We start from the raw sequence: 23,851 nt of genomic DNA on the forward strand, positions 1-23,851 counted from the left end.
TGAGTGGCCTTGACCGCCTGCATGTTCTTTCATTTCTCTTGGAAGCTTGAAAAAGACAGACATGATTCAAACTATTGCTTGCCAAAACATCCATGTTGAAAAATAGGAATTTTCAGCAGGAGATAAGGAGCAGGTCATGGGATTATGCACGCCTTTCCTCTTTCTTGGATTCCTCAACATCCTTCCATGTAGATTGCCCACCCTTAAACATGTTTAAAGTTAGCGCCAGTGATAACGTTGGTTAGCTGTAACCATGGTTAACATAGATAATAATTTGGGTCCAGTAGCACCTTAAAGATCAGCTAGATTTCCAGGGTATGAGCTTTTAACCCTGGAAATCTAGTTGATCTTTAAGATCCTACTGGACCCAAATCTAGCTCTTCTGCTACACATCAGCCTAGAACTATAGATACTGATATAATGTTTAACTGTAATTGCATGATCCCGTAATTGTTCTTGATCTCTTTAACCATAGTCTGAGCATTGGCATCTGTACTGACTAATATAATTCACTATAGGACACTGGGCTTCCGTTTTTCCAAAACAGTTCTCTGAAATTTGGAAAAGGTTATGTCTATAACCCAATTCCTGTTGTTTTCCTCATCTTTGTTGCAGGTGAAAGGTTTTAATGAAATTTATATTTCTCATGCTTTAAAAAATATCTGTGCCAACATAACCTAAATTCTGTGACATTTAACATTTTTTCATATCTCATGGTTTCGCAGAAATATTGTCAGAGTGGAAGTGTGAATGAAGTCTGTGGATGCTTAGTGAGTATGCTGGATTAAAGTAGTGCATCCTGATGCTCTTTGATCTCTTTACTAGTGAGGTATATTTAATTTTCTGGATAGCATTTTTGGACATATCTTTCCTCCAAGACTATATTATGGTCGAATCCACATTCACCCATTACCCGCATGTTTATCGGATATCTTCTGTTTGCCTCCAATCCGCGATTTTTTCCTCTTCGTTCACATTCCTGCTTCCAATCCTTCTTTCTCGCACGTCCCTCCGGTCACACGGCCGCTCGAAAACTGTTTTTTGGGCGGGACCTTTTTTCCCCGCCCATTTTTTAAAAAAAATTTTAGCGCACTTTTCCGTTATTTCGATCTTGCCTTATAAAGAAACATCATTGAAGATAATGATGCCTCTCTTTCCCCCACTGACAACACTGATGGCTTTCTCCCGTTTCTTTTTTGGAAATTTGGAAGCACGTGGGAAGCTTTCGTGGGCATTTCCTATGCAGGACAGTTCAGTGCCTGAATTTTACTGAAGTTTCACTTCCTTGGAGTGTCATTATGTTCCCAATAGTCACTGGCCGAATCTGCATTCACCCCACACCCGCATTTTCCGCTTTTTCCGCTTTTGAGGGAGGGAACAAATCTTCCCGCCTTTTTTTTTTAAATTACTTTTCCGTTATTTCGATCTTGCCTTATAAGGATATTGTATTTCCTTATAAGGATATTGTAATTTCGATATTACAGTAATATAAAATAAAAAAAATAAAAAACAGTTAAAAAGGAAGTTTCGTGAGTCCGTTCTGAGGATGGATTCACCCCAAAATGATTTTTCAAACTACCAGATTTGATTCAGAAACAGCATAATCAATAAATCCAATGCTATGAAGTCAAAAACAGTCTTTTGCAGACTATGGAGCACTTGCAAGTTGAATCAGCCAATAGGAACTCTCGGAACGGCCGGAGAGACAGGAAGGGGGGTGGTTTTTTAAAAAACCACGTAAATTGCGCATTGGCCCGTTCACAGCCACCGTGAAACTCCCGTTGAAAATCTGTGACCACATATTCGGGAGTAATGCGAATGAAATGCGTCTGTTTAATGAGGTAATGTGACTGGCACTCGGGATTGCGTGGGGAATGCGGGGAACATGCGACTTAGAATGAGTAATGTGGATTCGCCCTATTTCTCAGACGCTTGCAAACTCCATACAAAGGCAGGATATGCTTGCAGTTTTCCTGTATGTTATATCCCCACCTACTGGGCACAGCTAACCAGTGCATTCGTATATCCTGGTGGGGCTGCTCCTGCTGCAATATTTCATAACCTGAAGAAATGGGGGTTAGGAATATATTTCAGTGGCGGTCATGGCTTGCTACCTTCTTGAATTATACTAGGTTGGGGGTTGGTGTGTATATGTTTTTGGTGTGAAATGACATTTCCCCATGAAGATTAACACTTTGGTTTGCTTCTCTCTAGGGGCCTTTTCATGTTAACTAAAACAAGAACAGCCTCAAAACAACCAGATCATGACATCAGCCACTGATTTTGATCACTTGGAAATTCAACAGCAGTACAGCCGGATTAATGCTCGTTGGGAAGCCTCTGATGATGAGCTGGACAATGACAACAGTTCAGCCAGGCTCTTTGAAAGATCACGGATCAAAGCTCTGGCAGGTAGATGCTGCATTGGCTCTTGGAGATTGTCCTTTCTTTGCTGATCATTAGTGTTCTCTCCTCCTTCGGGCAACAGCACATTCACTGGGTGCTCCACACACACACACACACACCCATTGATTCTTTCTTTTTCTGATAGCAGTCTAAGAACAGGCCTTATACAACATGACAGCCACCAAGTCAAATATTGCCCACTTCTCTTATACTGAGGCCTACCAGGTTCTTGACAGCATCCCTGCTTTTGCAGTACCAGGCAAGCTAGAAAAACAGGAGCTTAATCAAGATCCTGACGGCCTGCTATGCTCAGCTAGTGAGCTGCTTTAGAACTTAAGTTTATACTTATTGTTATAACTAAAAGCTATATGACCCTCAGTTGTTGGTTATCCTATGCTAATATATAGGCATCTTAGAAACATGGACATTCCTTATAAACAATGAGAACATAGCCAGTCGTCATTTGCTGTGATCCTTTGTCCCCCTCCATTTGCCCCATCTGTAACTGCCTGCTGCTGCCACTGTGTGTGAGGGCGGAATAATGAGAAGAGTATGGACATAAGTAGCTGCCATAGCACGCCTCTGTTTTGCCCCACCTAGAGAAATACAGCAATGCACTGCAATGGCTGCAGAACTAAGAGAAGAAATGGAGAATGTTGGCTCAACAGTTATCTTGCTGCATTGTGCTTTCAAAAGCAAGTAGGTTACAACAGGGATGGGTGAATATATAGGGACACTCGTCATTCAACTGCTCACTAAGCATCAAAGTTGCCAACCGGCCTGGAGAAAAATGTTCTATTAATCGAGGCTTAATGGGGTGTTATTTACCTGGCGATGTTATTTTCTTCCATGCCGTGATGGTTGGGAAGGAAGAGATCTTGAAGGACATTTTTCTCCCCACTTTCAATGGGGTTCAATTGACCCTTGCTTATGTGGTAAAGAGCCTAGGAGTTATACTGGATCCATCACTGCTGTTAGAAAAACAAGTATATGATTACTAGCAATGTTTTTTATTATATGTTTTTATTATATGTATTTATTATGCTGTTTATCTGCTCTGAGTCTGCCAGCAGGGAAAGCAGATTGTAAATCAATAAATAAATAAACTAAATGGAGCTGCAAAAAAGTCCTTCTCCCAATTGAGTTTAGCCTGGATGACAGATCACTACCTTGACAAGGCCAATCTGGCCACCTTGATCCATACTGTGGCAACATTGAGACTAGGCTACTGTAGTGCACTCTACATAGGTTTCCCCTTGAAGCCAACTCAGAGACTCTAGTTGCTGCAGAATGCTACAGCTCAGTTAGGGTTGCCAGCTCCAGCTTGGGAAATTTCTGGAGATCTAGGAGATGAAACCTGGAGAAAGTGGGGTTTGGGCAGAGAAAAGACCTTGGCATGGCATAATTCCATAGAGTCCACCCCCAAAGTAGCCATTTTCTCCAGGTGAACAGATCTCTGTGGCCTGGAGACCAGTTGTAATTCCTGGAGATCTCCAGCCACTACCTGGAGGCTGGCAACCCTAAGCTCAGTTATTATCAGAAACTAGGCGAAACATGCATATTACTCCCATTCTGCAGTCATTCTATTGGCTACCCATCAGTTACCGGGCTCAGTTCAAGGTACTAGCTTAGCTATCACATACAAATCCCTTCATGACCTTGGTCCCTCATATCTATGAGGCTGCCTCTCTCCCTATGCTCCACCATGTCAGCTTAGATCATCTGAACAGGGCCTTCTGCAAATATCAACCTGCAAATGGGCAAGATCAACAACTGCCCACACATGCACGTTTTCTGCTGCCGTTCCCACCTTGAGGAATGGCCTGCTTGATGAGGCAAGCTCTCGTTCTCTTGGCTTTCCACAAGCTATGCAAAACTGAATTATTCAGGAGTGCTTTTTTACACACATAGGAGGGCTGTAATGTATCAAAATTGATTAGAGAGATACTTTGGTAAAGTTATAGCCCTGCAGACAATACTATTTAATTTAATTTATTATATTTATATTCCACCCTCCCCGCTTTCGCAGGCTCAGTATTGTGTACTGACTGTTACAGTAACCTATTATATTGTTTATGGGATGTTTCCGCTGTAGTTCATATTGATTTACACTATATAATCCACCTTCAGTCTCACTGAGAAATGTGAACTATAAATAGCAGAAATAAAAATTAAATAAATAAATAAAAGGTGTTCACTGCTCATTTCCTAACACTAAGTGTCTCTTAAAGGAACAGGATGTTTTTTTCCAGACCTGTTGGCAACCTTAATAAGTGCTGCTCCGCCCAGATAAATAACTGATTCTATGTTTGGAGCGAGTTATTTTTACAGAGAATAGGAGCTTTGACTTGAAACATGGTATCTTAAAAGCAAAAGATAGAAGTCCCGTGCTTGCAGAACAAAATCAATTTTTAAAACCTGCTTAACTGCCCTGGCTTCCAGTCTAGGAATTGTGGGAATTATATCCCTGTGAAGGGGCTAAGCAGCTTTAACGAAGGTTGCTCAACAACTCCACTAAATCATGATACCACTCATTTTTCTTTTAGGGAAGCTATAGTACTTTAAACAGTGTAAATTGGTTGAATAGATGTTAGCTGAAGATAATAATGGCTTCTTCAGGCAAATTGTTCAGTTAATCACAGGAGGGCGCTGCTGAAGGTTCTCTGGAGTGAGCAAAATTCTGCTTTCCATAGGAAAGTGGAGGCCAGGTTGATGAGCTGTCCTGAAAACAACAGGTTTTCCTGTCTTTTAAAACTGTGTGCACAGTCTCAGTTCCTTAATAAAGTTTTGAATCTGACAAATGCCTCAACTCAGGACTCTTAGCAAAATCTGAAAAAATATGAACAAGAAGCCAAGGCTATATAGTGTAAACATTACTCTTCCTAGTTCCTCTTTGTCTTTAAACCCATCAGTTCAGCTAAACAGCTCTCTAAGCCCTGAGGAGGCTAAACCCTATCAAACAAGAAAAGAAATACAACAAGTAGAAGGCGCACTGGATAAATGTACTTTGTTTCTGCAGCAAAAATGTGTAACAAGCAGGTAGCAATCTTTTCCTAACATGATTGGGGATGTATCTGGGAAAAGAAGGGGATTCTTTGTTGATGGATTCTAGGATGAGATATTAAAGCAATGGCAGTTTATTGATTAGTATAAAATAGAACCATTCAAATATTAAGTTTTTAGGTGTATACAAAAATTTTGAGTGAACAACTCCTAAAAATGTAAAGTATGAATGAAAAAGTGTAATCAAAATATACATGTATAGTGTTCAGGGAACTGGAATTGGCTGCAATATTAGTATGCTTAATTGGCTGTATTAATAGTATGCTTTATGATAGTACAACATGAAAAAAAATAGCCCTGAGGGACATGATTTCACTAGGTACATGTTCTAGGTGGTTGCATACTCAAGATCACTTTGCTTGGATTAGATATCCCTGAACCCACATTAATTGCAGTGACTGTAAGGGCCAAAGGGTGGTTAAAGAGTGGTTAAAAGGTAGATTGTTCTTTGAATTAGAGGATGAAAGATTGTGGATATGTAGGTATGTCCTCTATCTGGTGGAATGTTCAAAATCCAGAATTTGACCACGTTCCAAGCATTGTTTGTCTCTTCAGATGAGTTCAAACAGGACCTTACTGTTACTGCCTGTGATTCTGATAACTACTGTAACTATTTTAATTTCTCTGACACATGACTTCAGAATTACATTCTGGAAATTCCGGCCTTGGAAGCCTGATACTCAGACTGACACATCACATGTCTCTTCCCAGAAATCAACTTTACTCCAAACTGACAGTTGCTCTTTTTTCAAGTGGGAGAACTAATGAATCACCTCAGTTTTCTTCTCCCTCAGGACTTTCTGCCATCCTTTCCTTTTAAAGAGAGGGAGAGGCAAGTGGAAGAGGAGTAGGGAACACTAATACAGTTTAAATTAAGATAAAAAGAAGCAGTTAGATGAGCTCTGTACTGTTCAGTTAATTTCTGCTGCAGAGAAATGTAATTAGTGCAGGAGTATCTGCCAAAATGAGCAGTGTGTTGACAAAGTCATCAAAGTAAACCTTCATCCTTCCTTTTGAACAATCCCATGTGTTATGTGTTTGCGTAATTGAACTTGGGGAATGTAGAAAAATGGGTTCAGGAAGATTTTTCAGCATTGTCTTCTTACTAAAGTAGTTCAAGCTTTAGTTGACTCACACAAAGCGTTGCAGTTAGAAGATATTTCTCTGTTGATCAGGCGAGGAAACCAAATCAGGCCTCTAGTTACACTGGCTCTCAAACTTCGGCATCATGGGGGCTCCCATTTTAATCTTAAAATTCTTTATTTAGAAAGTTTATATACTCCTCCTCTAGAGAACCTGTTCAAAGCAATTCAACAAGTCATGAAATTTACCAAACTATTGTGGACCACAAAATCCTGTCCTCCCATCCCCTCTCCCCCTGCTGATGGCCAAATGCCCAGGGTTGCCAACTGCCTGGAGAAAAAAAAATACTACTTCAATAGAGGTTTAATGGGCTGTAATTTACCAGGTGATGTAATTTTCCTCCATGCCATGAAAAGCTTTGTCTGTCCATTGCCACATTTTAAGCCTCTATTAAAAGGGCAGCACGTTTTTCTCTAGGCATGTTGGTCTTTTCTCTAGGCCTGTTCTACATATGCCTCACGGAGGCCTCCATTCTCTAGTGTCCTCAAAACAATACAATGTGAACACATCATCATGTTTAAGGAAAATTTTTGTGTTGTTTGTACATGGCCCACAAGGCCAGGTCTCAGAAGGTAGCTGATTCTGTATAGACAAACTGAAACGCTCCTGCCCCAAATTTTAATCAGTCTTATCCATTGTTTGGAAGGGATTCTGCACTGGAGGTGGAAACAGAACAAAACTGTTGCTCTGTGCTGGCAACTCCATGGTGACAAGCCTGGCACTTGCAAATGTGGCCAGTAGGAGAGATCTCCTAAAATTAATGGAAATGTGTTCCACTCAGGAAAAGCTAGCACATGAATGTAAGACCGTGCATAATTTGTACACTAGCACAAACTCATGTAACTCATCTTGTGTAGTTCCACTCTAAGATACTAGTTTACTGGCTGGCTGAACAGGGTGGGAAGGGACCTAGAAAAATCTTCCATTTCTATAACCAACTTTTTTGGGGAGAAAAATAGTATCTTGCCCCTAATGAGTGGAGCTTCTCTAACCTTCACAAAACTTTTGAGGTAGGGTTAAGCTGAAACTTACTGTTGGATCTTACCACCTTTTCTACAGGTGCAAAACAGAGGACAGGCTCTTGAATCCTCCCCCACCCCAATCCTGTGCTGTTAAAAACCTACATGAGACAGGGCTGCTCTGAAGAAAAAGAATCTGGTGAAATTGCCCATCCTTCCTCTTGCACTAGCAGAAAAGTTGGTAGGATCTAACCTTTAGAGGCTTTCCCTAGACCACTCAGTGTCTATCATGGGCATTTGAATCTGTATTCACCACTATCCAAGCCCAACACTCTGGACATTGCACCATAATTGTTCTTTTGAGAGGAGTGATAGATGGGCTGTAGGTCTGAATGATGGAGGATAAAAGCCATAGAGGAAGGACAAGGAACAGCGTACTAGTGACCTACACAAAGAACAGGGTGCTCACTGGTTTCTGAGATCTAACGACATTCTTGGACATTTAAGTTTTAATCTGACCCTGGCTGTTTCCACACATCTTACCTTTTGCCGGCACATTGTGGAAGACAGCATCTGTGCATGCGAAATCGCGCCAGGAAGATGATGTTATTGTGGAAGACAGCGTCTTCTCGCGCGATTTCGCACGATGACAGTGTCTTCCTGGTGCGATTTCACGCGCGAAGACGCTGTCTTCCGTGATGTGCCAGCAAAAGGTAAGACGTGTGGAAACAGCCCCTCTGAGGCTTAGAAACTAGCTATTTAAGAATAAGTTAATAGATTCTTAGGTTGCCAAATTTTACTCCATATAGCAAATTTGGGGCTTATGTAGCAATCACACAAAATTCATGAGATCCTGGATCTGTTCATGTTTGGGAAGTTCAGTGATTAAGATAGTATTTTGTGTTTTTCAGATGAACGGGAAGTTGTACAGAAGAAAACCTTTACCAAATGGGTGAACTCCCACCTTGCACGGGTGACCTGTCGCATTTCTGATCTCTATATGGATCTCAGAGATGGACGGATGTTAATCAAACTACTTGAGGTTCTTTCAGGAGAGCTGCTGGTATAGTTCCCTCTTATTTTACCCCCTTCTGCATAAGGTAACTGTAATATGTGTCAATAACAGCTAGGAATCCCCTTTCATAGTCTGCTGTAGAGGCCTCCATATATTAATTCCTACTTTTGTGCAGGAAATAATATGTAGCCTGCGTGTAACAATTGCACATGCAGGTTTTTTGCTGTGATTATATTGAGAAACCACAGGCAAGTACTTCCCACATAGGAATTAATGTAACTTGTGAAGTCCTCCTGATACAGGCTGTTTTTCACCAGCTATCCTTTCCCTGTTGACCTTTGTTTTCTCCTCTTTTCAATCCATGGCACACTGTTAATTGAGATGAGGTGATTACTGAATAGCAGCACATACTATATGGAAGTTCATGCCTTGGTGCTAGGACTTGATTGCATGACATGGATCTTTACTGTGGCACTCTGGTTGATATCAGTATATCCAATTCTTAACATGGCTTCATCTGTGAACACCTAGATTGAGAGACTGGAGCCATGGACAGACAAAGATGTTTCTATAAACCTGAACAAAGCCTCAGGTTTGGAGAAAAATCTAGTATCTAAAAAACATACATTGGGGATTTAAAAACCCCCAAATAATAGAAGCAGTGCCAGTAACTTGGAGAAATGGATGCTCTTGGGGGGCGGGGTCATTGTGGAGGTTGCTAGGCCTTTAAGCCTTGGTTTCTGTCAGTAAAAGGCAGGGGGAGGAGGCAAGGCCTGTTCCAGGACTGTTTTGGCCTTTGAGGGAGGACTCATTGGGGTGAGGTCTGCCAGCAACCACCGGTTGACTTGCTACCACCTGACTTACATGACTTAATGGTTAGAGTTTCGGACTAGAATATGGGAGACCTAGTTTCAAATTCCAGATCTGCCACGGTGCTCACTGGGTGAACTTAGACCAGTCTCAGCTTAACCTACCTCGTAGGGTTATTATAAGGATAAAGAGCCAAGCTACAAGTGATGCCTTACACACGTTGGACACTTGTCAGCTTACCACAAGTTTTGATGGGAAATGTAGGCATCCTGGTTTTACAGCTTGGCTCTCCATTACAGCTGCAAGACCAGGATGCCTACGTTTCCCATCAAAACTTGAGGGAAGCTGACAAGTGTCCAACCTGTGTCAGGCGTCACTTGTAGCTTGGCTCAAAGTGGAGGAGAGGAGAATGACGTAAGCTGCTTTGGGTTCCCATTGTGGAGAAATGCAGGGTATAAATGAAGTAAATAAATAATAATAAATATCGTTGAAAAGAAAAGGCAGCTAGAAAGTTGGTTCATTGCTGGGTGGGAAGGAGGAAAGGAGGCAGAGAAAGATGAAGATATAGTGGCTGTCAGGAGGAGGAAAAGGGGAAATAGGGGAACGCAAGGCATTCCCCATTCACCTTTGTGAGTTCTTCAGTTCTCAACAGAGCCTGGTCCAGCCTGGTGGCCAGAACCATTCTGAGTTTTCCCAGAGAGACGCTGCCGAGAGAGGGAAGAAGGGAAACCTGAAGACATGGGGGCAGATGGAGGTAGATTGGCTGGTGGGTAGGAAAGAGTGAAGGAAGCAGGGAAAGGGGAGAGGCTATTGGGGCTTTCAGGGAAGGGGAAGAGAAAATAGTGGGGATAGAGGGGGAAATGAGATGCCCCCTGCAAGTCTTCCACTTGTAGTATCTCATATGCACTGATACGATATTTCATATCAATAACACATAAGATGTATATAAGATGTATGTGAGAACATGAAAGATTTTCAGTGAGCCATCTCACTCACTTGAGCCACTGTGTTACTTCTAGTGAGTTTAACTGGATTTCTGTGTGTGTGTTTTCCTACAGTAGCAGAGGTTTAGAATCTGCACCACTGAATATCAGAGAAGCCCTATTATTTCTGTATAAGCTGGAATTTGTTTCCCAAAAGAGCATAGATTCAAATAGGGCTCCCTCTGTTTAATATGGCAAAATGCTCTTTTGGCAGCAGGTATATATACTTCTCTATATCAAACACTTTGCATTCATTTCATAGCCCAAGCCCACAAAGGGTCGCATGCGAATCCATTGCCTAGAGAATGTGGACAAGGCCCTGCAGTTTCTCAAGGAGCAACGTGTGCATCTGGAAAACATGGGATCTCATGACATTGTAGATGGCAATCACCGTCTGGTGTTAGGTCTTATCTGGACAATCATCCTGCGCTTCCAGGTGAGTGCTAAACTTGAGTTCCCACCCCCACCCCCGCCAAAAGCCACCAGTTCAATGCCTTAGTCGAGCAACAACAAGAAAGGTAGAAATAATTCCTGGCAGATTTACCATGTGAGATCATCAGTCCCACACACCTGCTTGTCATTTACTGAGAGCACATTATTTCTCTGAGGCTGGAGCAGTCAGTCAGCAGATGAAAGAAACTGGACAATTATGCATTAATTGGATTGGCCATCCAGGGGCAAAAAAGTGTACTTTGAGCCTGGTATGGAGAGGAGAGAAAGTATGCTTTTGGACTGTTCCCAAGGCATAACATTCTCCCTCTTCTTCTGATAAATGCAGCAGTTCCATCACTGTCAGAAACCCTTATTTGTGCCTTTCCCAAGTTCCACTGGAAGGTCTCAGTGCAACTCGCAATTCCAATTTTTTCAAATATGACATACAAGAAGGGGGTTGGTTTATCGTTGCTTTTGTGGTATTGTAACTCCTGGTAAACTATCTGTTGTATTCTGAAAGATTGTTCTGGATTCTGAGATTGTTTGTTAGAATTGCCTTCAGGCATCTGGATTTTACCTGTTTGATCTGGAGTTTGTGGAGATATTTTATTCATACAGACTGCTGCTCTGAGACAGCTAATACCTTTTTGGTTGTGCTAATCTGGCTCACTGAGAGGGGAAGGGAGCTCAAAGGGGTTCAAGGTTCAGTCTTTGTGACCAGGAATGTCACTGTTTCTACACTGAGCTAAATGTATTTTCTTAGCTCTTTTTCAGCAGAAATACTAATAACACCTGTGCAAGAACGTAATAATCAGGGGTCATTTTGTAGAAAAAGAGCTGGAGGAACTCATTAGCATAACTCATTAGTATATGTCATGCCCTTTGACATCACCAGAAGTGTGTCATTAACATAACTGATTTGCATATGGCGCACCCCCTGACATCACCTATCCTGGCTCTTTGGGACCCAATTCTGTCCATTTAGGGCTGAAATTGGGCCCAAAATGGCAAAAGGGGGCTGAAAATGGCTGAAAAGGGGCCCAAAATGGTCAGGATCAGGCCGCTGCTGAGTGGGAGAGTGGTCCACCACCCGTCAGAGGCCCGATCTGGGCCATTTCGGCCCCAATCCAGACCGAAACAGGCCCAAAATGGCTGAGAGTTAGGTAGGCGGGGCTACCTGACATGTAACCTCTTTGGGGAACTGCCGGAACTGCATTCCTGTGCGTTCCCCCTTGAAATGAGCCCTAATAATAACGATGATGATGATAACATTCGATTTATATACCGCCCTTCAGGACATCTTAATGCCCACTAAGAGCGGTTTACAAAGTATGTCATTATTATCCCCACAACAAAACACCCTGTGTGGTGGGTGTGGCTGAGAGAGCTCCAGAGAGTCGTGACTAGCCCAAGGTCACCCAGCTGGCTTCAAGTGGAGGAGTGGGGAATCAAACCCAGCTCTCCATATTAGAATCCCACGCTCTTAACCACTACACCAAACTGGCTCTCAGGCAGGATGCCCCATCCCATCCTTGTCCTTACTTCTATTTATCACAGCAAGGTCTCCATGGTGGGTCCAACAGGACGCACCATGAGAAGCAGGGACATTACCTGAAAACAGCCAGAGGCCAGCTCCCTTCCTGGGGCTCACCTGGTCCATGGTGGTTTGGCTGGAAGGTGGGGCTATGACCATCACACCCTTGCAGCCCAGCTGGCCAACAGGAATGCATAGGTGGGGCACAATGACAGCCCAATTCAGCCAAGGAGTGGATGCCCAGCCAGGGAACTGATTGGCTGGGCGGGGGCAGGCTCCCAACTGGAGAAAGGCCCAAGCAATTGGGGATAGATCATGTGACTATGAGTGACTATTTAAACCCTCTCAGGCTCAGGCCAAAGAGGTGATGGTTGGAGCTGCTCCTGTTTCAGAGCCACACAGAGAGTGGGCCAGAAGGGACAAGCAGAGAGCACCCCACAGGAGGAGGACCCAATCTTCTTAAATTCCTACAGTCTGTCTCTGGAATTCTAAGTTCTGTAGTGGGGTGATCCTCTGAGCTGAATTGGGACAATCATCTCGTAAAGCTCAAGCTCTCCTAAAAGTTAAAATTATACACTCCAACATCCAAGAGGGCTATCTTGGCTTGGAGGACTCTTTTGTTTCCCATTGGGATAAACTTGTAGAGCAACAACTTCAGCTCCTTACTTTCCTTGGACTCCATTCAGTCACCAGACTGGAAGTTATGAGCATGATAAAGAACTGTTTGTTTAGGTATGATTATAACAGCATTATTTGTATAGCACGATGTGTTTGCTCTACTCAGTTCATTGGTATTCTTCCATCTGGTCAGCTTCCTGACTAGACATGGGCATGAACCAAAAAAATTTAACGACTCTGCTGTTTGTGGTTCGGTGCCGACGACGATCCCAAGGTCACGAACCACAACAAACATTTTCCGTTGCTGAACCAGTTTGCGGTTCGTGGGGCGCAGAATGGCCCCTATGGCACTTAGAGAGCCCATATTCCCGGGGAGTGTTTTGCAAGCTCTCCTACAGCCATCACCCAAGTTTGGAGAAGATTGCAAAAGGGATCTTGGAGTTATACCCTCTCCAATCCAAGGCCCCCAGGAAACTCCCACAAAAATCCAAGCTCAATTATACTCTCAGTCTCTCTCCCCAAAGGCTAGCAAGTGGCAAGCAAGAGCTCTGTCCCACTCCACTGCTCGCTGAAAGTGAAACCCAGCCTGGGAGCCCACGGCTATTTATAAGCACAGGTCCCATTGAGCAATGCAGGAGGTCTGTGTTTGGCCATCAGAGCTGCCTATCAGGGTTTGCAGGGATGAGATTGGAGTGCCCATGGCTACAGAACACCCTATTCCCCCTCCCTCCCCTGGGTGTCTTCTCCCAACTTGTAACCGCTTTGCAGCTCCGAGGTTGGAAGGGAGACCTGCCGATCAAGGTAAGCTGGGCTTCCATTCGGGTTTCCAGGGCGACAGAAGGAGCGCAGACAGAGTTCAGGCATTCCCCCAGCTCCGTTTCCTGGAGAATTGATTGCTGGCGCCTGACTGTCTGGCTTCCCGAACCACGGCCGAAAGCACCGAACCAGCCTTCTTCCGAACGCTGGTTCGTTGGACGATGACAATCACGAACTGCCGGATCACGATTGCGCGATCACCAATTTCGTGGGTTTTTGAAGTTTGTAACGCGGTTCGTGCCAATCTCTATTCCTGACTATTGTTCATATCTGACTGTTCCTCGGTATAGGTGTGACTTTATGTTGATACACCTAAATGCCTTACTATCTAGAGTTTTGCAAGGAAGGTATCATAGGGTGCCATAATCTGATAGACTATACGAGTGTGGTGTAGGTAGTGTAGTGACTTTTGAATGCAGCTATTTTTCTGAGTCTAGGAATCTTTTAATTTTTCCTTTGCTCTGAAATATAAATCACATGGAGACATTCCTCTTTTATTAGAAGATAATAGTAGACCCATCACTCTTTCAGTTGTGAGATTTTATGCAAATGTGGTTGATTTTTGCAACCATTTAAATGTGGTCTAGTTTTTATATTTTAATAGTCTGGTTAAAACTCGTAAATTAAGAAGCAGTATGAGAGTGAGAGAGAGAGAGAAAGTTTTACTAAGATTGTTCCATACTATGTGGGTTTAAAAGTTACAGTCTTAGGCAAGTACTATATAATTCAAATGGATGATTCAAGAGGCAATATTATTAAACAGAAGAGGTATCAGAATCTGTTTACAATGTGAATTCATCCAGTTCTTTGCCAGTGTTGTAGCTAGGAAATAAAGCTAGTGATATTATTCTTTTCCCCCAAAATTTGTTGTAAAAGGATCTTAACCAAGGTGTAGTTGCTAGGATCCTGAAATACATAGACAGACTGAAAATAAACACAAAATCAACCATCTGAGGTGAAGGTGCTTGTAAAGTGAAATTTTTCTCTTTTAATTTAGATACAAGACATCATTGTTCAAACTCAAGAAGGCCGGGAGACCCGTTCTGCGAAGGATGCCTTGTTACTCTGGTGTCAAATGAAAACTGCAGGGTATGATGGCAGATACATTACATGCCAATAAGCATGTTGAATAAGCTTTCAGTACAAGCTGGCAGATATGAAGCAAGCTCAGAGAAACTGTGTGGAGCTTGGCCAGATGCCCATGTAGTTCAAATCATAATAGGAAACCTCAATATACTATCCAATATTCCTTTAGGGCAGTGGCACTCACTCCATAGCTTACAGAGAGTCACATTCACAAATACCGTTAACCATAAGAGTCACATGACTATCATATCATGTAGGTTTGCCAGGTCCAGGCTGGAAAATTCCTGGAGATTTTGGGAGTGGAGCCTGGCGAGGGCGGAGGAGGGGAGGGGCCTCAGATGGTATAATACCATAGAATCCACCCTCCAAAGAAGGCATTTTCTCCAGGTGAACTGATCTCTGTCACTTGGAGATCAGTTATAATTCCAGGAGATCTCCAGTCACCACCTAGAGGCTGGCCACCTTAATGCCCTGTGCATCACCCCACTAAATATACATATCAATATTAACTATAATCTTGTAAACTGCCAGAGTACCTTTGTGCATGTATGGTTGTCTCTCCCAACCATGGCTGAACTTTAGCCAGAACTTGTATATCTGGAATAAGAGGAAGGGTTTCTTTCTCTGCCTTCTGACTTTCCTCAGCTTGAGGCACAGTGGGCCAAGTGAGAGAGTGAGGTTGCCAAGGGGCCCAGAGGAGAGCAAGCAGGTGGAGGAAAGGGGGATAAAACCACCACTGCCCACTGTGAACTACCTGCTCTTTTCCCAGGTGCCTACTGTGGTGGTGGTGGTGGTGATTTTACTCTCTCTTCAGCCCATTTTTGCTCCTCTTGACAGCTGGTTGAGTGCTGGGATGAGAGTGCAGAAGCTATGAAGAAGGGTGAGGAATTGTTGGAAACAGTGGACCCTTTACTTCCATCTCTGGCATGAGGCCTGCAGCTGCTAGCAGCTTGCCTGTCCTCCAATACCTCCCTCCGTGGCTGGTTCAAGGTGAGAACTACTTACCAGCCACAAACCCTACTGGGTAATGGCCGGTCCACTTTCCTGGGACATGGTACAGGTGCCATATTGAGGAATAGTGTGCTCGGAAGAGCCACCGGTGGCCCTTAAGCCGCTAAGTGAATATCACTGATCTAGGGCAATGTTAAAGTGTAGCCCCTGTGTAGTTCTTTAATTCTGGGCCCTATGGTACGTGGCATAGCTACCTCTGTCTCCTGTACAAAAGCCAAGCTCAGTTTTTTTCTTGTATCTCTTTAGAAGGCTTTGTGAGTAATTGTGGTTTTTGAGGAAATCTCTCTTGGATTGTCCTGTGTTTGGAACTCACAGAAAATATGCCAGTGTTCTGCCAATACTAGAATACTGATGGAAAGCCAAATATTTGCCAGAGGAGCAAGAAGCCTAGGAAGCATGTATCTGGAGGCCTCCAAAACCTGCTTTGTAGCCACTGTGCATGTTGATCCTGCTACATATGCAATACATTAAGGCAGTTGTCTAAAATGCATGTAGAATTCTTTAATACATCATTTCAGATGTTTAAAAAGTTATTTCTGCAGCAGGGTGCCAAAAACCACATCATGATGTGGATGCCACGACTATCACAACATGGATACTGCTGGAAGTCAAATGTATACAGTGGATGTGGTTGCAAAAAGGTGGCTGTGAGAATAGGCCACAGGAGCCATTTTGTGCTGCTCACCAGGTTAGAGGGAAAGACCAAGTAATAATAGGTCCCACAGCAAGGGTCCTCAGGTTATAGTCCAAAGACAAAACCCAGGGTTAGGTAATATTATCCATAAGCATAGTCCAAAAGCAGTCCATGTTCAGGTAATATATTCCAAAATCAAGGTCAAGGGGTAGTTCAAGATTCAGGCAACAAGGGCCCAAGAGCTTAACAGTAAGCAGTTCAGGCATCAGGTAGACTTATCAGCAAAACTGCAAACAAGTTAATCCCACTGGCTCCAACCTCATGGTAGCCTAATATAGGGCATTTTCCGTACAGGTGAGGCTGGGTCCTTCATTAGGCTCCTTTCAACAAGCAGAGTCATCTCCACTGCTCATCAGATGTAGTGGGGCCCAGGTCCTGGAATGACTTAGGAGACTGTGGTAGGTCTGACAGTGGATAGGTCCCAGCTGGGGCCTCCTGGCTTTAGGCCCTGCTAGCTCATGGGTGGCACTGATGCTGGTTTAGGGTCCCTGTGAGGTGGTCCTGAGAAACCTGCCTCACAGGAGGGATCTGCCAAGGCAGGGCTTGGGGACCGGTTGTCCTCCTCCTCTGATGAAGACTCGGCTTCTGATTCTGTAACAGGGCAGTCCATGACAGCTAATCACAAAATGTCAGGGAGTGAGGTCAAGCATAACTAGTAGTAAGTCTTCAACATTGCAGGCAAAAGCTCTGTTGAACTGGATGCCTTGTTAAATGAACATATTGTTTAAAATGTTTTCTTGCATACTCACAGCTTATCTTCAGTCATTCAGCGGAGATCCTTGTGTTGTTGCGGCAGCTGTTGCCAAAGCAACTTCTTAAAAATCTGCACAGCCAATCAGCTTTTCAGTTGTCAGTCAGAAACTCTGCTGGGCAAAACCCCCACCTGGCCTTGCCCATTTACTAAAAACAATTGGCAAGCACCAGAAAAGGTGTTGGCTGGTACGATGGTACGCATGAGTGCCACTATGGGGACCCTTGCTTTGAGATTTATGGTACATGCATAGATCAGTCTAGAGGGATGACTTTTCCGTGGCTTCTTCTAATAGTCAGGCCATCCACAGGGTATCTCAAGCAAATAAGTATAACATCTCTTTCCACTGACAAAGACTGTGGATCTACTGATTAAGTAATTTCCAGTATGGGTGAAAGTACAAGCACATGAGTGTTTGCTGAATAGGTAAAAGCAGATGTCTAGAAAGGCTGGAAATGTTCTGTGAGACACATAGGGGTCATTTCATAGAAAAAGAACTGCAGGAACTCATTAGCATAACTCATTAGCATATCTCATTAGCATATACCACACCCCTTGACATCACTAGAAGTGTGTTGTTGGCATGGCTGATTTGCATATGCCACACCCCCTGACATCGCTGGAAGTGTGTCAGAAGGCAACACCCACCCCTCAGGCCCCTTTCCCCCCAAATCTCCAGGTATTTCCTGAAAATAAAGCAGAATGAACTCAAAGCAGCTTACCCTCTTCTCGAGAGCCAGCCCCAGTAGTCCTGCTTGCACTCACTCACTCACGAGTCACGAATGAAAATAAAGCAGAATGAACTGAAAGCAGCTTACCCTCCTCTGGAGAGCCCTCACCACTTGCAGGTCCGGAGGACGAGCCACGTGGCCACCGCCCCCCCCTCGGTGCGGCTGCCCCCGTCCTGGTTTCCTACCAGGGAATCCAGGAGGCGGTGATGGGGGGTAGGGGTGCTGCTACTGCCTCCGCCGCTGCCTGCTGCTAAAGACATAGGCAGCGGGGAGGAAAAGGAATCACATGGGCAGGGCCCAAACCCACGTGATCTCTTTTCAGATGTTCTGGAACGCCATTCCAGTGCGTTCCCCCTCCAAATGAGCCCTGCCCTACCCATAGGACAGCAGGTGGACCCTGATGATCAGAGTTATCCATTCAAACCAAATAGTCCTCTGTGTATGCAAGAGCATCTGTGTTTCCAAACTTTATCTGCTTCCTTGCCATTTTTCATTATTGAAAGGCAGATGTAGAAAATGCTTACATTGACATTTTCCAAGGTACAAGAAGTAGCTTGAAAATATAGCACATTTCCTTTGGATTTATGCCAGCATATGTGAAACTGGATTCTGGCCATTGGCTTTAAAGAGAACCACTTCCTTATACTGAAGTATGGTCATAGTTCGGTGATCATTGTTTAGCTTTAAGGATTGAATGATAATTTCTGTATATTTTCCCTCTGCTTCTGTTTATTTTTATAACACAGCTATCCTCACGTTAATGTCACCAATTTCACCTCCAGCTGGAAGGATGGCTTGGCTTTCAATGCTCTTCTTCACAAGCACAGGTAAGGACTTAAAAGCACTTGCAGAATTCTGGAATGTATTGAGTAGACGGTAGGGTTCCCAACCCCCAAGGGGGGCTTTGAGATCTCTCAGAATTACAACTTATCTCCAGACAGCCAAGATAAGTTTCCTTGAGAAAATGGCTGCTTTGGAGGGTGGACCTTATGACATTATACACTGCTGAAGTTCCTCCCCTCCCCAAACTCCACCCACCAAATCTCCAGGAATCTTCCAACTCGGAGTTGGCAACCTTAGTAGATGGATATTTGAAAGATTTAACATGGTGAGCTAAGTCTGGTCTAGCATCGATTATGTGTATCTGTACCCCATTGCCTATAAAGTTTTCTTTTTTAACTGAAATTTAAAGTTTTTTCTTTTTTAACTGAAGAGTGGAGCTTATTCCCAGGAAGGTGTTCTTTGGATTGCACTATAAATATCTCATTCTCTTTTCTCCATGAGTTGTGCTTCATCCCTTCTATTTCTGCTATAAAACTGAGTTATAAAATTTAACTTTGGTTTTCTTTTGCATGATGGAGCTGCCTTAATATAGTATGTATTTGTTAAGATTTTTCTCACTTTCATTTTTAGGCCTGACCTAATTGACTTTGAAAAACTGAAGCACTCAAACGCCCGGCACAACTTGGAGCATGCTTTCAGTGTTGCAGAACGGCAACTTGGCATTACTCAGCTTCTTGACCCAGAAGGTGAGTTCATTTGGCTTAGTGCCTGCCCTTTTTAAACCTAGAAGAATTGAGCTGACAAGGCAAACATGAATTATATGGAGGAAGTGGCTATGAAAGCTAAGGAAGTGGTGGTTCATCTAAAGAAGCCTTTGCGCTGATTGCAGAATGGCTGACCAAAGAAGATCATGGTATATAGGTAAATGCAAAGCCTCAATATTTTTGCAGCAGTGTTTTCTCTTGGAAGTTAGGGCACAATCCACCAGGAAGCTGTCTCTTATACAATCCACTTTGAATGAATGGAAGCTACAGAAGACCTGCACACAGACACAAATCAACCATGTCGCGTTCAATATGAAATATTTGGAGATTCATAATGGAAGAATGGTTATTCTTTCTTTATTTCACATCTTTCCCCCTTTTTTCCTCTTTGGAATTTTTAACATAGATGGTGTCATTTTTAAAAGAATATTTTGTAGCATGTAATATATCTGATATGTAAAGCTAGTCTCCACATTGCTTTATTTTGTTTTTAAATTAAAAGCTTGCGTCTACTCTGATTTCTTCAGAAACTCGGTCTTTTAGACATTTTCTTGTCATTTAAATTTAAAATGTTAGACATTCTTAAGATAATTATAAGTTTAAAGTGTATGCTTGTTATATCCAAACAGAACGGGTCTCTGGTGCACTTTTATTCATTGAATAGTAGTTGTAGGTGCCCTGATACATGGGGTCCTGTACCTGCTATTTAGCACAAAAAAACCCAAACAAACCCTAGTTTGAATTTCTGTATCCAGATTTTCATCTTCATTCTTCTGTGCAGGGCCACATTGAGATTGCGCACATACAGGCCAGCAAACTGGAGAAGTTTCTGTCGTTTCCATAGAGCTCCATTAGGTGACTGCTTCTCCCAGTCACACTCTAGCTCTTTTTCCCACCTAAAAGGCCCTGTGGGTCACGCAGGAGAAGTGACCCCTTCCCCTCAGTTCTCTCTTAGCTGCCACAAAGAGAACTTCGCTCGTGAACTCAGTTTGTTTTATATGTCTTTATACTATTGTCTCTCACTTGATCTTGACCTCAGACTGGACTTTGACTCCCCTTATGGTTTGTTATTTAGCTCTTCTTTATTCTTGAACAGCTTTCAACCCAGCTCGGCTTGACTTTGCTTTTGGAATCATTATAGTCCCTCAAAATGTCTCATAGATGCAGAGGAGTTAGCCGTGTTAGTCTGTAGTAGCAAAATCAAAAAGAGTCCAGTAGCACCTTTAAGACTAACCGACTTTATTGTAAAGTTGGTTAGTCTTAAAGGTGCTACTGGACTCTTTTTGAATGTCTCATAGGGCACTCTTTAAGAAGTGTACCAAATTTGGTACAAAAATGACCCACACAGATGAGCATGAACTCTGTCCACTGTGCTTGAGAGAAGGTCACCATGTCATGGCCTGCAAGGTCTACCAACAATTTATCCCTAAGGCCAAAAACAAGAGGGCTGTCTGTTTAAAGGCCGCATTGTCCGCATTGTCCGCTCTCTGGGGATGAGATTGACAGGATCCTGCGAGCAGTTAGGCCTACCACATGCTCCTTGGACCCGTGCCCTTCGTGGCTGGTGAAGGCCAGCGTAGATGGGCTACGGGATGCCCTGGAGGCCATTGTCAACATGTCTCTGAGCTCTGGGATCTTCCTGGAAGCGTTGAAGGAAGCTGTGGTTAGGCCTCTCCTGAAAAAAACATCTTTGGATCCTACCGACCCGGTAAGTTACTGCCCAGTTTCGAACCTCCCGTTCCTGGGTAAGGTGATTGAGCGGGCGGTGGTAGAGCAGCTGCAGGTCTTCCTGAATGATTCCTCATCCCTAGATCCTTTCCAGTCCGGCTTCCGTCCGGGACATGGGACGGAGACATTGCTGGTCGCCTTGATGGATGATCTCCGTAGACAGCTGGACCAAGGCGGGTCGGCACTGCTGATATTATTAGATCTATCAGCAGCATTCGACACGGTCGATCATGACCTGTTGGTCCACCGCCTTGCCGATGTGGGGATTCGAGGGACAGCTCTGCAGTGGTTTGTCTCTTTTCTCCACGGTCGGGGACAGTGGGTGGCACTAGAGGAGAAGTTGTCATCCCGCCACCCGTTGGTGTGCGGTGTCCCTCAAGGGGCAATACTTTCCCCTCTGCTATTTAATGTATATATGCGCCCCCTCGCCCAGCTGGTACGGAGTTTCGGACTTGGGTGCCATCAATACGCAGATGACACCCAATTGTATCTGATGATGGACGGACGGCCTGGCTCTGCCCCAGATGTCCTGGAACGTGCCTTCGGAGCTGTGACTGGATGGTTGAAGCAGAGTCAGCTGAGATTGAATCCCTTGAAGACAGAGGTCCTGCATGTGGGTCTAGGGTCCATGGGTGTGGGACTCCGGCTCCCTGCTCTTGACGGAGCGCTACTTACGCCGGTGTCGAGAGTGAGGAGCCTGGGGGTGGTCCTGGATGCTTCCTTGTCTATGGAGGCATCCAGCTCCGGCTCCCTGCTCTCGACGGAGCGCTACTTACGCCGGTGTCGAGAGTGAGGAGCCTGGGGGTGGTCCTGGATGCTTCCTTGTCTATGGAGGCACAGGTTCCAGCGGTTATTAGATCCTCTTTCTTCTATCTAAGACAGGCTCGACAACTTGTCCCCTACCTATCAACCCATGACCTCACAACAGTGATCCAGGCAATGGTCACCTCCAGATTAGACTACTGCAACTCACTCTACGCAGGGCTTCCCTTGGGCTTGATCCGGAAACTGCAGCTGGTTCAGAATGCAGCTGCACGGGTGGTTGCCGGAGCACCAGTTATGGCTCATGTAACACCTATCCTCCGTCAGCTGCACTGGTTACTGGTTGAGTACCGGGTCCGGTTCAAGATTTTGGTGTTGACCTATAAAGCCCTATGCGGACTGGGCCCAGCATACCTTCGGGACCGCCTCTCCCCATATGTTCCCCGGAGGTCGCTTCGATCAGCCGCTAAGAACTTGCTGATGGTCCCTGGCCCCAGGGAGGTCCGCCTGGCCTCTACCAGAGCCAGGGCCTTCTCAGTTCTGGCTCCGACCTGGTGGAACTCTCTGTCTGAGGAAACTAAGGCCCGGCAGGATTTGTTATCTTTCCGCTGGGTCTGCAAGACGGAGATGTTCCACCGGGCATTTGGTGGGGGCTAGGCTGTCCTCTCGCTGGCCATACCACTGAAGACCTTCCACCACCCATGCAGGACAATGCTGCATTTTAATATTTAATATTCTACACCCACCAATTTTAATGGTTTTTTATACGATGTTTTTATAATGTTTTTACAGTTTTTAATTTGTTGTCAAACCGCCCTGAGCCCGTCTGACAGGGAGGGCGGTCTAAAAATGTAAATAAATAAATAAATAAATAAAATTGTGGGAGAAAGTCTTATCTGGCTCTGATCCCCTGGCAGCTAAGTCATCTGCTGCAAAGGAACACCCATCTAGGCCTGGATCTGTGTTTTCCTCAAGGTGTGTGTCGAGGTTGGATCCAGCAGGCAGAAAATCCCATTCTCTGGGGCCTCCTTTGGATCGGAGACATTCTTCAAAATCTGCCACCTAAGAGACCAAAGAAAACAAAACAGAAGTCAAGTTCAAGTTCAATTTATTGTATACAGCCATTGGCTGTTACAAGATTACAATGCCCTCAACAGTGAGGGACACAAATTGTATACAAGCTATAGATTAGCAGATACACAAAACATAGCATGTAGAACCAGAAATCAGTTTTAAAATATAACTAAAACTTCAATACAATTATCTAGGTAATCCATCTAGAGATCTAGAGATGGGCACAAACCAGAAAAAAACTGAACCATGCAGTTTGTGGTTCGTCACGTTTCACGAACCATGAACTTTCATGAACCTAATTGGTTCGTTTTGGTTCGTGAAAATGTCACTTCCAGGCCAGCAAATCACCACTTCCGGGTCAGCAGAACGTCATTTCTGGGTCAGCATAAGGTCTGCAGAAAGCTCAACCTCCGTTGCCTAGGAAACTGATTGATTGGCACCAGGCTGTCTGCAGTAACGAACCAAAAACCGAACCAAACAAACTGCCCTAAAGTTCATGGCAGTTAGTCAGAAATGGGCTCTGACAAACCGCTGGTTCACAAACCACAAACTGACCTGGTTCGTGATGAATTTTGGTTCATATTTTGATTCATGCCCATCTCTACTCTCTTCGCATTACCACCTTGGAGCATATGTTCTTTGCAGGAAGGGCAAGTAATGAAACTCTATATGCATCTGTGTTGGATAA

General features: G+C 44.1%; 1 protein-coding gene across 4 annotated transcripts in view; it reads left to right on the plus strand.

Annotated features, from left to right (window-relative positions):
• The window catches only part of SPTB (spectrin beta, erythrocytic), a 147,368-nt gene that overhangs the window by 53,955 nt on the left and 69,562 nt on the right, over window positions 1–23,851 (plus strand). For all 4 annotated transcript variants that reach the window (XM_054972835.1, XM_054972836.1, XM_054972834.1 and 1 more), the window contains exons 2-7: window positions 2,215–2,412; window positions 8,483–8,634; window positions 10,642–10,815; window positions 14,777–14,868; window positions 18,799–18,879; window positions 19,466–19,581. In XM_054972835.1, the coding sequence (XP_054828810.1) occupies window positions 2,265–2,412; window positions 8,483–8,634; window positions 10,642–10,815; window positions 14,777–14,868; window positions 18,799–18,879; window positions 19,466–19,581 (763 nt within the window). In that variant the 5' untranslated portion in view covers window positions 2,215–2,264. The remainder of the gene's footprint in view (window positions 1–2,214; window positions 2,413–8,482; window positions 8,635–10,641; window positions 10,816–14,776; window positions 14,869–18,798; window positions 18,880–19,465; window positions 19,582–23,851) is intronic.

The sequence above is a fragment of the Eublepharis macularius genome, chromosome 2 (assembly GCF_028583425.1).
Source record: "Eublepharis macularius isolate TG4126 chromosome 2, MPM_Emac_v1.0, whole genome shotgun sequence".
NCBI classification, from domain to species: Eukaryota; Metazoa; Chordata; class Lepidosauria; order Squamata; family Eublepharidae; genus Eublepharis; species Eublepharis macularius.